Source organism: Halichoeres trimaculatus, unplaced genomic scaffold (genome assembly GCF_033239565.1).
Source record: "Halichoeres trimaculatus isolate MK-OKI-2021-1 unplaced genomic scaffold, fHalTri1.1 fHalTri1_scaffold_21, whole genome shotgun sequence".
NCBI classification, from domain to species: domain Eukaryota; kingdom Metazoa; phylum Chordata; class Actinopteri; order Labriformes; family Labridae; genus Halichoeres; species Halichoeres trimaculatus.
This window is the reverse complement of record NW_027437199.1, coordinates 3,452,493-3,466,125: the sequence shown is the minus strand read 5'-3', so window position 1 is coordinate 3,466,125 and position 13,633 is coordinate 3,452,493. Positions and strand designations below refer to the sequence as shown.

At 38.1% G+C, this 13,633-nt stretch overlaps 2 protein-coding genes across 2 annotated transcripts in view; both read left to right on the top strand.

Moving 5' to 3' along the window:
• The first annotated feature begins 2,204 nt into the window (after positions 1 to 2,204).
• On the top strand, positions 2,205 to 9,045 carry klhl42 (kelch-like family, member 42). Its single transcript, XM_074698153.1, has 3 exons — positions 2,205 to 3,345; positions 3,412 to 3,605; positions 7,180 to 9,045. Exons 1-3 carry the CDS (start codon positions 2,582 to 2,584, stop codon positions 7,635 to 7,637), a joined length of 1,416 nt encoding a protein of 471 aa, XP_074554254.1. The 5' UTR covers positions 2,205 to 2,581; the 3' UTR covers positions 7,638 to 9,045.
• Positions 9,046 to 11,308: 2,263 nt separating this feature from the next.
• Positions 11,309 to 13,633, top strand: part of nrip2 (nuclear receptor interacting protein 2) — a 37,365-nt gene continuing 35,040 nt past the window's right edge. The window contains exon 1 of the mRNA XM_074698720.1: positions 11,309 to 11,912. Within this exon, the coding sequence (XP_074554821.1) occupies positions 11,757 to 11,912 (156 nt within the window). The 5' untranslated portion in view covers positions 11,309 to 11,756. The remainder of the gene's footprint in view (positions 11,913 to 13,633) is intronic.

The following is a 13,633-nucleotide window of genomic DNA, read 5'->3' as shown; positions in this document are numbered from 1 at the left end:
TTTGATCAGATAAATGAAGTCATACAAATGTGAAAATATCTACCATACTGTCACTCTCTTTGGAGAATGTAGTAAAATATTTTTTTTCTGAATGAGAGGAATTTCTGTGAAGTAATTTCAATGACCAATCCATCACTACATGTTATTTATTTATTTATTTATTTATTTATTTATTTATTTATTTATTTATTTATTTATTTATTTATTTATTTAAACACACTCCTGGCTGTAGTTCAATTAGGAAATTTTATCTAACATCAGTTTTGTTTTCTTTAAGTCATTGGTCACTATAAAATCTTGAAGAGAAATAAAATCTAAGTTTTGTCAGACATTTAAAAATATTGTCCAAATCTTAAGTCCATTAAAAAAAATAATGCTTAACATTAGCCACTGATTTTAACACAATGTATTGCATCAGTTTGCTAATTTTACTTCTTCTGCACTCATTTCTGTCGTACTTGAACTAAAAATGTAACATTTGCAACATGCTTTGTGTAGTTTCTTTTGAAACCTAACCTCCTTCAGTGACTCCTAAAGTTAACATTGACATACTTGAATTTTATCAGAAATTCACACCTTTAATCAGAAACAATAAAGTAAATGAAAATGTCTTTTAGGAGAAATTAGCATGAATTCTGCATGAGACCTGCAGTTGATGTTCCTCAATGTTTTATTTTGAAGGGCCCTGCTTGTGTAACTATTTCTAACTGTCGTTGTGTTTACTTCTCTCTGAGCGCTAAACCTTTACGGAGACAGTGACGCCACAAGACTGATAACGCGTTATCTTGATTGACAGCAGAAGACAGAGAACAGGCCTGCAGGCTGCAGAGCTTATTATAACTCCTGCCTCTGTTTACCTGACAGAGCTAAATGAGCTCTGGGAGGACAAGACATGACTCTGAGAAACAATAAATCACTAAGTAAATCAATGATTTAGTGGATTTTAGACGACAGTCAATAGCAAATGTACCCAAATTGTCTCATTTTTGAAGAATTTGACCAAAAATAAACCCATTTATTTCTACTTCCGATATGCAAACTCATGTTAACACGTGTTGATATGCTGCAGTGTAAGCAAAATCTAAGAGATGGCCTGTAAATTGCTTGCAAAATAAATATAAAATAATAAAACTATAAAAATAAAACAATATCACAAGATAATATGTGTATTTTTTTTCTGAATGAAAGGAATTTCTGTGAAGTCATTTCAATGACCAATCCATCACTACATGTTATTTATTTATTTATTTATTCATTTATTTATTTAAACAAACTCCTGGCTGTAGTTCAATTAGGAAATTTTATCTAACATCAGTTTTTTTTTCTTTAAGTCATTGGTCACTATAAAATCTTGAAAAGAAAAAAAAAATTATTTTAGTCAGACATTTAAAAATATTGCCCTAATCTTAAGTCCATTAAAAAAGATAATATGTAATAATAATATGTCAATTGCTTGCAAAATAAATATAAAATAATAAAACTATAAAAATAAAACAATATCACAAGATAATATGTGTAAACAAAAAATATATGAAAGGATCTGATAAATACCATAAACTCTTTAAAAACAAAGAATGGTTGGAATGAACCAAAATGGAATAAAATAATTAAAAAATAAGATTAAAATAATTAAAATGACTTAAAAAAATATTAGTGATTCTGAAAAAAAAATATATATCTATATATATTTAAAACATTAAAAAAATTAAATGAATTAAAATAACACAAAATTAAATTTATTAAAATTAGATTAAAAAATCAAAACATTTTGAAATATTAGCTGTGATAAAAGTAATAGCGGCAACAATAAGACAGATTAGGCCTTAAAATAAATTGTTCTAAAGTAAAAGCTTTTTAAAAGGTAGGTCTTAATTTTTTCTTTAAATATTTGTCTTTTTTGTCTTTATATTTACAAACAAAAACACAAAGTAAATAAGTTATTATATCTTTTCTGACATGTCCTCATTTAATTCACACATGTAGATACATATCTGTGAGTAGTTTCATTTTAAGTTAGGTAAGCTGAAAAATTTTCACTCGGTCTCAATTTTCCTCAATCGCAAATGAGATAAATATATTTCACTGAACTTTTTATTTTTAAGCTGATTTAAAATGGGTTTGATCCAATTAAATGAAATATACTCAACCGCTGGGTGGCAGCATACAGCTCGTTTTCGAAATATCCCACGAAGAAGAAAACGGAAATGACGCAAAGTGCGGAATCAAAACATTTCGAATGTGACAGCTCTTCGTGTTGTCGATGATAAATGCGATAAAAATGTGACTGAACGAGTCAGAAAGAAACTAGGATATCGAACCATCGTCTCTGTAAACGGAGGAGACTTTTTATCGGACTGTGGAGGAATGTCAATCCGAAGAAAAGCTCGTTTTGTGTAGTTTATCCACGGGCTACCTGCAGCAGCCTCTCTGTCTCTGAAGTTGCTTCATGGCGATCTATGGGCCGAACATGACCATATATAGACCGACTACAGCGCTCCCTCGCCGGTGAAATGTAAACGGAGCCCCGCTGAGGAGGCTGACTTCGAGGGCTTTGAGCTAACAAAAGAAAAACCTCTTCATCATGTCATCGGATCAGATCATCGCCATCGTCATGGATGATAAAACCTACGAGGTGAACAAAAAGAAGCTGATCGAGAAGAGCGACTATTTCCGCGCTCTGTACAGCTCCGGGATGAGGGAGTCCACGGAGGACTCTGTGCAGCTGCAGGGACTAAGCGTCCCTGGTCTGGAGCTGGTCCTCGAGTTCATCAACACCTCCAAGGTCCAGGTTGTGAATGAGACTCTGGAGGATTTGATCGAGACTGCCTCCTTCTTACAGGTCACCTCCATCCTCAAGCTCCTCACCTCTGAGATCCGACAGGACAACTGCGTGGAGCTGTACAGCCTCTCCGAAGTCTACGGGACCCACGAACTGCGCCACGCCTGCCTCAAATACATGAGCTGCTACTACCACCCCATGCTGAGGCGGCCCGAGTTCAGCAGCCTCCCCTCAGCTGTCAGAGACCAGGTCCGGGACATGCGCATGAAGGGCACCGCCACCCTCATCGCCATCGGGGACTTCACCTGTCTGTCCCTGGATGTGCCGGATCAGGACGAGCCCTGGTCCATGCTGAGGTACGGGGAGGTGGAGCAGAGGTGGAAGCCGCTGGCGAACAACCTTCCTCCTGACATGATCAACGTCAGAGGGTACGGCTCGGCTGTGCTCGATAACTACCTGTTCATCGTGGGCGGGTACAGGATGACCAGCCAGGAGATCTCCGCCGTGCACTGCTACAACCCCTGCAGGAACGAGTGGACCCAGGTGGCTCCGCTCAACCAGAAGAGGTAAAACCACATGGAGCCACTCAGTGATTAATGAGGTCATGTTCACTCACTGTTTGTCTCCTTCAGGTCAAACCTGAAGCTGCTGGCCGTGCAGGGGAAGCTGTACGCTGTGGGGGGTCAGTGTCTGGGTACCGTGGAGTGTTACAGCCCAGAGCAGGACTGGTGGACCTGTGTGTCCTCCATGCCTGACCCGCTGGCCGAGTTTTCTGCCTGTGAGTGTCAGGGAATGATCTACGTCATGGGTGGATACACCGCAAGAGGTGGGTGAAACTTACAAGCTGATGTGAGATGACTCTTTCAATGTGATATCCCAAACCTCCTACAGGGAGTCAGCGGAATAAGTTGTTAGAGAATCAAGCTGATGGAAAGACTCGCTTCAGTTTGAACTCACTTACTTTGAAGAAGATTAGATTTTTTTGCATAAATGTTTTTTTTTCTGTTTTTTCCTAAAAAACTGGTTCACAAACCAGAGAATCCTGATGTTTCAGCAGATGATACTAGGGCCGCAAAATTCTGTGAATTTTCAAAGTTTGAAACTTTCCATTGGAACGTTGGGTAATTCATATGAACTGCATTTCCCAGGTGATATGCATGTATAGATATTAAATATGTTGGTTTGTTATAAGCAGACATGCATGCACATATGTCTAGAGATAAGATTTTTAAATTGAATTTTAAATAGAAAATTCAGATAATTTTTGGGGAATTTCTCCTAATTTAGTTTGACTGTTGTTAATGTAATAATAATAAAATAATAATAATAAAATAATAATAATAATAATAATAATAATAATAATAATAATAATAATAATAATAATTATTATTATTATTATTATTATTAAAATTACAAAAATAATAACTATAATACATTTTATTTATAAAACACTTTTCCATATAGGCATTAATTTTAATCATTAGCTAACATACATGCAAATATGCCGCATCTTTAAGTGACACTTTTTATATTTTGGAAAAAGAGATCTTTAAGCTTCTTTCACAGAAAGACAAAAACCATAAATGGTGAAAAATAAAAGATAATTCAGGTGTTTACAACATTTTTGACCCCTCATGTCCCAGAATTGTTTGCACATGTGATTCATAGTTGTTGCTTATAGTTTGGTGTTACTGCAGAAAAAGCATTAACTCAGCATTTCTGAATGATACACAGTTCATTTTGCGTTCAGTCGTGTTGATTTAACCAATATCAGTTTAAAAACCTCATTCAAGTTGATGACAAGTAAAAAACAATCCTGAAAATTTCTAGAAAAATTGATTTACGGCAATAAAAGCCTGAAATTGTCCAATATTCCCGAGCTCAAAATCACATGGAAATGTTCTGGAAACTTTCCTGAAATTTATCAGAAATGTTTTCCACCCCTTTGCAACCCCAGCTGATCCACACAGTAAAGACACTGTCACTGTAAGAATAAGACATGAACACTACAGCTTAAAAGTCATGCATTTCACAAACATTGGAAATAATTCAGATGACTTTTTAAAGACTGACCCACAGAAAAAGGAACCTGGTATTCTTTAGGTTAGTTTTACATCCGAAGCTTCAAAAGTTTTAAAGTTTATAGGATCCAAACGACCAGAAAGAAAGATTTTTCTCTACAGACCCGTCAGAGGCTCAACAGGAAAAACTGTGAAGTAGCTTAAAATCTCTTACCATGCTGCTAACTACTCCCTTCAGAAAGCTGAGACAGAAAAGAAAGAGGAAGACCATGAAAAAAGGAAAGAGCTGAGACGTTAGACCCATTTGAAGAAGGTTTTTTGGACAGATGAGTCTTACTTTGAGGTCTTGAGGCAAGAGCAAGGAAAGCTTTGAAGAAGACGAAGTGTTTCCATAGAAAACATGAAAATTTCCAAGTGATCCCAAACTTTTGAGCAGGAGTTCATACAAAAACCTAAATACTGAGAAGAGATGTAACTGATGAAAACCTGAATGTCAAACTGAAGGTTGATTTTTGTTAGAGAGAGAAATGCTGCGGAATAACGTTTCATTCACATTTCTGCTTTGAAAACAAAAATCATTCTCACCCTGAAACAAGCGCAGATGAAACCCGACCTTCAGCTCTTTATTTCTGATTCAGAGGTTTGTGAGCTGAAGAAGTTAAAAGATAATTAAAGGAGTAAAAGGTGGTTTTTCTTCAGTAATCTGCTCACACAGCAGAGGGTGGTTTGTTTTCTTTCACTTTGCCCCGGGCTTTGTCTCCCAGGCTACACCTTCATCCACGCAGGCTTAAAAACAACGCCTGGACTGAACACTGAGGCTTCAGAGAGCAGTGTGCATGTCCTTCTTTCAAGGAAACATTGTTTTTAAGATAGAGAAACCACAAAACCCTGCAGGGACCTGTAGTCCATCCTGCGAGGATCGAAGCCTCTGTGTGATTTTCTGTCGAGTCTTTTTTAAAGTAACTGTTGAATCAATGCTAACAGTCGTCCGTGCATGCACATCATCAGTGATGTAACCTCGGGGTGTTTCAGGTCTTTCAGCATCACGCACCTTCACCCAGCGACCCCAGCAGGGTTGATTAAACTCTGGCTGCCGTCCCAGAAGCACTTACGCTCCAACACGGCTCGCTCTGTTTGATCCACATCAAATTAGAGGATCTGTTCTGCTGCGCGCTCGATGGCTTTTGTTTTCTTATCCTCAGCCGTTCCAGGACACGGAGCTCCTGCTGGGTTTGTTATGGAGACGTTAATGTCTGCACAAGCAGGAGGAATCATGAGGTTACTCTTTGGGTTAGAGATCCTCTCATGAAGTGAAAATACTCAGTTTTTATTTTTACTTTTTATTTTTTAATTAATTAATTTTCTTTTTTAACTGAGATTTTCAAATTGCATAATAATAACAATAATTATGCTTGTGAATTTTCATATAAAAATCGTAATATATGTTTAAAGAAAAAAAAGGAAAAACAGAAAAAAGAAAAATGAAGGGAAAAAAAATGGGAAAAGAATAAAACTCAGAGGAAAGAAAAAAAGGTAAATCATAAAAGGAGAAAAAAGGAAAAAAATAAATTAAAAAAAGGGAAAAAACTCAGTTTTTAATTTTTTAAAAAAAATTTTACTGAGTGTTCAAGATAATTTTGCATGTTAATTTTAAATAGAAAACATGATATATGTTGAAAGAAACAAAAGGAAAAACAGAAAAAGAAAAAAGTAGAAAAAAAGGGAAAAAATAAATTAAAAAAAGAAAATACTCCATTTTTTTATTGAGATTTTCAAAATGCATAAAAATAATAATTGTGCTTTTGAATTATGATATATAAAACATGATAAATGTTAAAGGAAAAAAGTAAAAACGGATGAAAAAATTAAAAGAAAAAAAGAAAAGAAAAAACTCAGTTTTTTCCTTTTTTGTTTTTTTTTTCCTTTTTTTATTAAAATTTTTAAGATACATAATAATAACAATTAATGCTAGTCAATTTTCATAAAGAAAACATGATATATGTTCAAAGAAGAAGATGTTTTTTTTTTTTTTTTTTTTTTTCTTCTTTTTAGTTGAGATTTTCATGACGCATAATAAAAACAATAATTATGCCTATGGATTTTCATATGGAAAACATGATATATGTTGAAAGAAGAAAAAGAAAAAATAGAAAAAAGGGGAAAAAATAAATAAAAAGAGAAAATATTTTTTTTCTTCTTTTTAGTTGAGATTTTTAAGACACATAATAAAAACAATAATTATGCTTTTGATTTTTTTGGGTAGAAAACATGATACATGTTAAAAGAAAAAAAAAGGAAGAACTGAAAAAAGAAAAAATTATTATTAAATAGTAATAAAAAAAGGAAATACTCAGAGTTGAATGTTTTTGTGTTGTACAGACAGGAACACCAGCGTCCTCTGTTACTGCCCGACCTCTGACACCTGGACAGTTTACCGCTCCTGTCCCGCTCACATCAGAAAGCAGCAGATGCTCTCGGTGGAGGACACCATCTACCTGGTGGGCGGTTACACCCACGAGCTGGAGCTGGCCCAGGGCCGTCAGCGGCGCCCCAGCCAGACGGAGGACGTCCTGACGGTGCAGTCGTACAACATCACCACGGGGGAGTGGCTCCAGCTGAAGGAGAACACGTCCAAGTCGGGCCTGAACCTGACGTGCACGCTGCACAACGACGGCATCTACATCATGAGCCGCGACGTCAGCCTGCCCACCAGCCTGGAGCACCGCGTCTTCCTCAAGTACAACATCTTCTCCGACGCCTGGGAGGCCTTCAGGCGCTTCCCGGCGCTGGGACAGAACATGCTGCTGTGCTCGCTGTACCTCCCCAACGTGCTCTGATCCACACGGGGCCACACGGACACGAAGGGAGGGTGGCGCCCTGCAGCTTTCACTCAGAGCTCTGTGGCGTTTGTGGGAACACTGTCTGGTTGCAGGTTCGACGCCTCGTGACCTCTGTGCCTATGAAACAAAGCACTACATTGTACATACTGCTGTGGATGCAAATATTAAAGCTACAACAAGAGATGATGCATCAAGGCCCAGAAACAGCACCAGAGCAGCTGGCTCCAGATCGAGTCTCTCATGTGTTTATGTTTACGATGCGTTCAGGTCACACTGGGAATCATCGGCTTCTGATAAATATTTACCTGAAGATTTAAAAATACCCATGATGTCTGAGACTCTTCGTCTCTCTGAACAACTCAGATAAATAAACACTGAGCCTGCTGCAGAATTAAAGGAACAGTGCAGAGATTTTAGAGAGTTGTTTTTTGTAAATTCTTACTCCAAAGGGATTTTTAACGTTTGCCAACTTCTGACATTCATTCCTGCTAAGAAAACTGTCCGCCATCTTTGTTTTGTACGAGCTCTCGTACACTGCAGCAACAAAATATTTCTCATTTAGATGCATCTGAAAATTTCTCCATAGTTATGAAACACTCATTATGTTACGTTAACCCATGAGAGACACGATCTGGAGCTGCCGAACAGCATGCTTACCAATCTACGGGCTTCAGTATCCTCCATGTTTACACTCCCAAATGTGGCATTGGCGTAACTGTATAATCAGATTCACTACAGACCTTAAAGTGTGTGAGAAAGGTTAGGACTTCCTGTTCTGTACATAGGAGATGCTCTTGGCTTTGGTTTTACACTGCCAGTTTTAGGAGAGGGTGAGAGTTTGAGCTCGGGGCTGAGGAGGCTCAGAGGGAGCTTCACGTCTTATTTTTCCAGATTTAAAAAAACACCAAGCAACGCTTAAAGCGCAACTCCATGAGATAAACGACGCACATGTGCCTTCTGCATCCTCCGCTAACGGGGACTTGATAATTATACGAATACAAAAAAACAAAAAAAAAGCACAAAATGCAAAACTTTGTGACATTGCCAGCAACTGACCAAAACTGCTGTGTTTGATTTCTTCTCTGCTGTCGCAGGTTTGTGTTCATTGAGGTACTTTTCAGTTCTTTGGTTAAACGGTGGAGGTGTGGAGACGTGAGAAACGAGCCTCAAAGCTGATTTACACTCCTGGATGTTTGGTTTTCAGACGGTGGATTTCAATTCTGTCTGTTTCTTCTTGGTTTGATGGTTTGGGAGTTTAAGTCGTGATAATAAAGATGATGTTCAGGGGTCTGTCCTGTTGTCTGTCCTTCAGTTTTTACAGTTTTAGAGCCTCATTTCTTCATTTTCTGCTCCCACATGACAAACTATAACATGCTGTCTATGATGCAACATTTCCCAATGACGTCTTAACATTTTTGGACTTGATATGTTGGTAAAACTGGTTCACCAAGTTTAAAATTGATCAGTCACCAGGTCTAATTTATCCATGAGACGCTGGAGCCCTGAAATGTTGTCGCATGAAAATGACTGTAACAGCCAAGAGAAGAGTATTAGTTTTTTTAGACTCTTAGTTGTCTCTGATTGGCTCCTTGTGTTTTAATTTTTACAAATAATTAACTTCTAAAGCATCTTCTGCTGAAAGATGAATGTTTGTGAGTAAACAGTACGATATCTGGATCTAAAATGAGGTGATGTAGAGAATTACAAAGTATGAAATTAAAGCATTGGATCTTTTGCCAAGCGCAAAACTGAACTACATCCAACCTCTTATACAAATAAAGTACAGCTAGAGTACGATGGATAAAAGTTTGCATGTGGCAGAAAAAAATCAGAATTACCCATAAAGTCATTTTAAGGTTTTTAAATATGTGACTTTGAGTATTTCCTGAGACAGCTGAAGATTAAATTATGTTTGTGAAAAGTTTTATTGTTATTATTATTATTATTATTATTATTATTACTATTATTATTATTATTAATAATGATAATAATAATAGTAGTTGTTGTTGATGATGTAATTATCATGATTATTATTATACTTTATTTATTTAGCAATTTTCGATACAAGTAACAAAGTGCTTCACAATAAACAGTTAAACAAGGTAAAAATAAAGTAAAAAAAGAGTAAAAAAATAAATAAAATAAAAAATAAATAAAATATTGAAAAATAAATAAAACAGATAAGACAAGTAAGCCAAGTAATAAATTAGTAGAAGCAAAACCAATAAAATCAAGACAATATAAGATTTAAAAAGTAAAAAAAGATAGACCCACTGTACAAAAGCTTTTCTGTAAAAATAAGTCTTCGGTATTGAAAAAAAAAAAAAGGGACTGATCGTGTCTGTCTGATCTCTGGTATACGGAGGACCAAAACTGCCAAAATTAAAAATAAATAAAAAGTGAAATAAAAAAAAAACCCAACTAAAAAATACACATGCATATGTAAATAAGTAAATGAATTAATTAATAAAAGTAAAAATAAATACAAAAATTAATGTGGAAATAGAAATAAATATCGATGAATAAGTAAACAAAAGTGCTCTGCTCTTATATAGCCACATAAAATAAATAAAAAATATTACTTTTGTATTTATTTTTACTTTTATTTATTTATCTTTTTATGTATGTATTTTTTTGTTTTGTTTTTATTTTCACTTTTAGTTAGTTTTAATTTTGGCAGTTTTGGTCCTCCATACTGACAGGCTCCTCCAAAGTCCAGGGGCTCTCACTAACAAAGCTCTATCACCCTTGGTCTTAAATCTAGACCCTGGACCAGCCAATAGAGCAGTGCCAGAGGATCTCAGACTGCATGGATACATATGGGGTAAACAACTCAGTTATACAGTGAGGAGCAAGTCCATGCTGGGTCTTAAATGTGAGTAAAAGAATTTTAAAATTATTCCTAAAAGCAACCGGCACCGGTGCAGGTCGACTAAAACTGGAGAGCTGCATCTTTGATTTAGCTCCTCAAATATAAACTTTTTCATCTCCCTGTTTTAAAAAAGTGTCACAATTCAGGATGTTTGACAGGATTTGAGATCTAGTGCCAGAAAACTGATCTAAAAAAGTAGGAAGAGAACAGGATGTGAACCAGCAGCAGGGGGCAGCAGAGAGCTTTCAGAAAACCTCTGCATTCTTTCCGTCTGTCCACTTCACCTTCAACGGGACTCAATTCTTCCTTAAAATATCACACATTTCTGAAAAATCCAATTCATTACAAATTAACTTTTAACATTTCAAGGATTTTTCTAAAGAAGACATCATCTCTCAGTGTCCGACGTGAAGATGTTTCCCCCTGAGGGCCGACAGATGACGGCTGCACAGACTGTGTCATCATGTGGAGGTCACACGCGCTGATGGACGAGGTATTTTTAGCTTTTGTTGGTGCCCACGGATGGATTGATGAATGGTAGAAATTGGGCTCTTTAATTCACAGCAGCCACAGCAGAGGCAGAGAAAATCAATGGTTGCCATCAGAGGTCCAGATTGGTCCAGATTGATCCGCCATGTGTACAGGGTCACTTCAGCGTGATCCACCTCACACCTCCACTAAGGACTCAGGAGAGTTTTCAGACGCGTTCTGGTTTTTGTGTTTGAGTGGAGTGACAGAACGTGGTTTGTATCAGGAGGGGAGTGTGTGACAAGTGTGTGACGGAGAAGAGGAGGGTTCAGAGACGACAGAGAGGGAGGGAGAATAGACTCATGACAGCAGAGACAGAGTAACAGAGAGAAGCAAGGACAGACAGCGCTGAGGGGAGGGGAAACACACACACACACACACTCTCCGTCACACCTTCCTCACAGCCTCACACAGCTTCTGAGAGACACACACAGCACATCTGACAGTGTGAGGAAGATGAGAGGAGCAGCCAGGACAGGAGAGTAGAGCGAGAAGCCAGAGGGAAGGAGCGCAGCATCCAGAGAGGAAGAGGAGGCTCACTCTGCTGCTTTCTACAGGATCTCTACACCACTCTCTAAAACACGCCTTCAAGGGTCTCTCCTCTCTGCACACGCACTCCCACTCTCCCTCCTGCTCTTTGCTGCTGCTGCGGCTGCTGTGAGGTCACAGTCTCCTGCACGCCACCAGAGAACAATAAGGACTTCTGCTCAAACACCATGAGCGAGCCGAAGAAAGGTGAGCTCGCCATCCGGGATAAAGCCATCCTGCACCAGCAGAGGCGTCTCAAGCAGGCCACGCAGTTCACACACAAGGACTCGGCTGACCTCCTGCCCCTGGACGGGCTCAAGAGACTGGGCACGTCCAAAGACCTGGTGAGTGACTGCAGTGAGTAAACCACTCGAGTGGAGAGGCTGTGAGGATGTCAGAGGTTGGCTTTGAGAGGGAGGAGAGGGATGTTTGTTGATGAGAGACAGAAAATGTGGGGAATGACAAGCAGCAAAGGTCGTTGCAGGGGGTTAAACCAGAGCGTCTGCAGCCTCTGAATCTGGGATATGCTTTGTTGGGATATGCTAAGCTAAAGTGGTGCTACGAGTTAGCATCGAACAGTCGCAGAACTGCTCATTTGCAGAGAAAACCAGTGTTTTTATTTGCATTTAATGTTAAAGTGATAAAATTCAGCTACAGAAGCAGTTCCTATAATGTCCACCAGGGGCTGGATGCGAAAGAACATACATCATCATTAAGGTGTGCATGCATTTAGGCAGCAGAGGCAGCGTTTAGCCCTTAGCCTGAAAAAAAAAATGGACGTCATCTTGCTCAGCTTGAAGTGAGGTCTCCACAAAAACTGCTCCCCCTGGTGGCTGGCTGCAGTATAGGTCAAAAAATCCATCTCCCCACTCATTCCAGATGGGCTGTAGTAAAACGTTAAAAAATTAATACACCTGGTAGAAATGTTTCTCACGTCTGATTGTTGTGTTGATTTAAAGATATAATTTGGCTGTCTTGTATTCAAGTCCTCTTTTTTTCTGAAAAGTTTCATTTTCGTTAGATATAAAAGGTTCAAAACGAGGCTTTACGTCTCGTTTACAGTTGACTGACAGCTGAAGTTCTTGTGTATTTTTTCAGGGATTGTAAAATATGTCGGGAGGTAGAGTCAAGAAGTGATTAGACTCTCGAAAGAAAAAGAAATTCTTATTTTTGTCCCACCCCGGCTCCACTCAGAGCCACGCTGTCCACTCTTTATTGAGTCTATGGTTCAGCACCGACAAGCTATTTTTCTTTAAAGTCTGAATTCAAACCATCAGCAGCGTAAAAATGAATGATTCACCACCTTGGAGCCAACTTCTATCCACTTCTGACTGTTGGAGAACACGGTGTTCTGGAGTAAAGAGTGACCATGCTAACTGGGGACCTTCAGCTGAACGTGTCAGCGACTGTCACTGTCTGTTCAATATATAGACAAAGTCTCTGCTACATCACCCGTCTGTTCCTAAAGCAGAGTAATTAAGACGATCATCGTATCGGCAGGGGCCACGTTGGAATTGCTGATTCAAGAGGCGGAGTGTCACGGCACGAAATTGGAAAAAATTTGAAAGGCGTCATTTTCAATCTCTTTAGCAATACTCCTACAAACGACGTCTTTAAAATTGTTGTCTTTTTAGTTTTTATGTCTTTTGTATTTTGGTATGTGACATGTCAACAACAAGCGTTTTGAGTGGTCGAATGTATAGTCAACGCAAGCAAAACTTTGGAAAAATCGGCAGTCTGAAAAAATAAAAGCCCAAATTTCTCTTAGCGAAAGAATGTTGCTGGTGTGAAAGATTACTTAAATCCTGCTTCAAAAATGGGGATTTTACTCCCTGCATTTCCGCACCCATCCTCTAGTGGACACTTAAGGAATTGCAGTTTTAGCATTTCCACATCGGCAACATAACCTATTTCTATCAGGGTATCGTTCGTTCATTCCATATCCGTTTTAGAATCCAAAATCAGAATAGGGATAACGACTTGTTATTCAATTTCTCGTTTTCAAATCAAAAACCAGAAAACCGATAACGGTCTATTTTTCGCTGTTTTGATTTTGTTTTGAAAT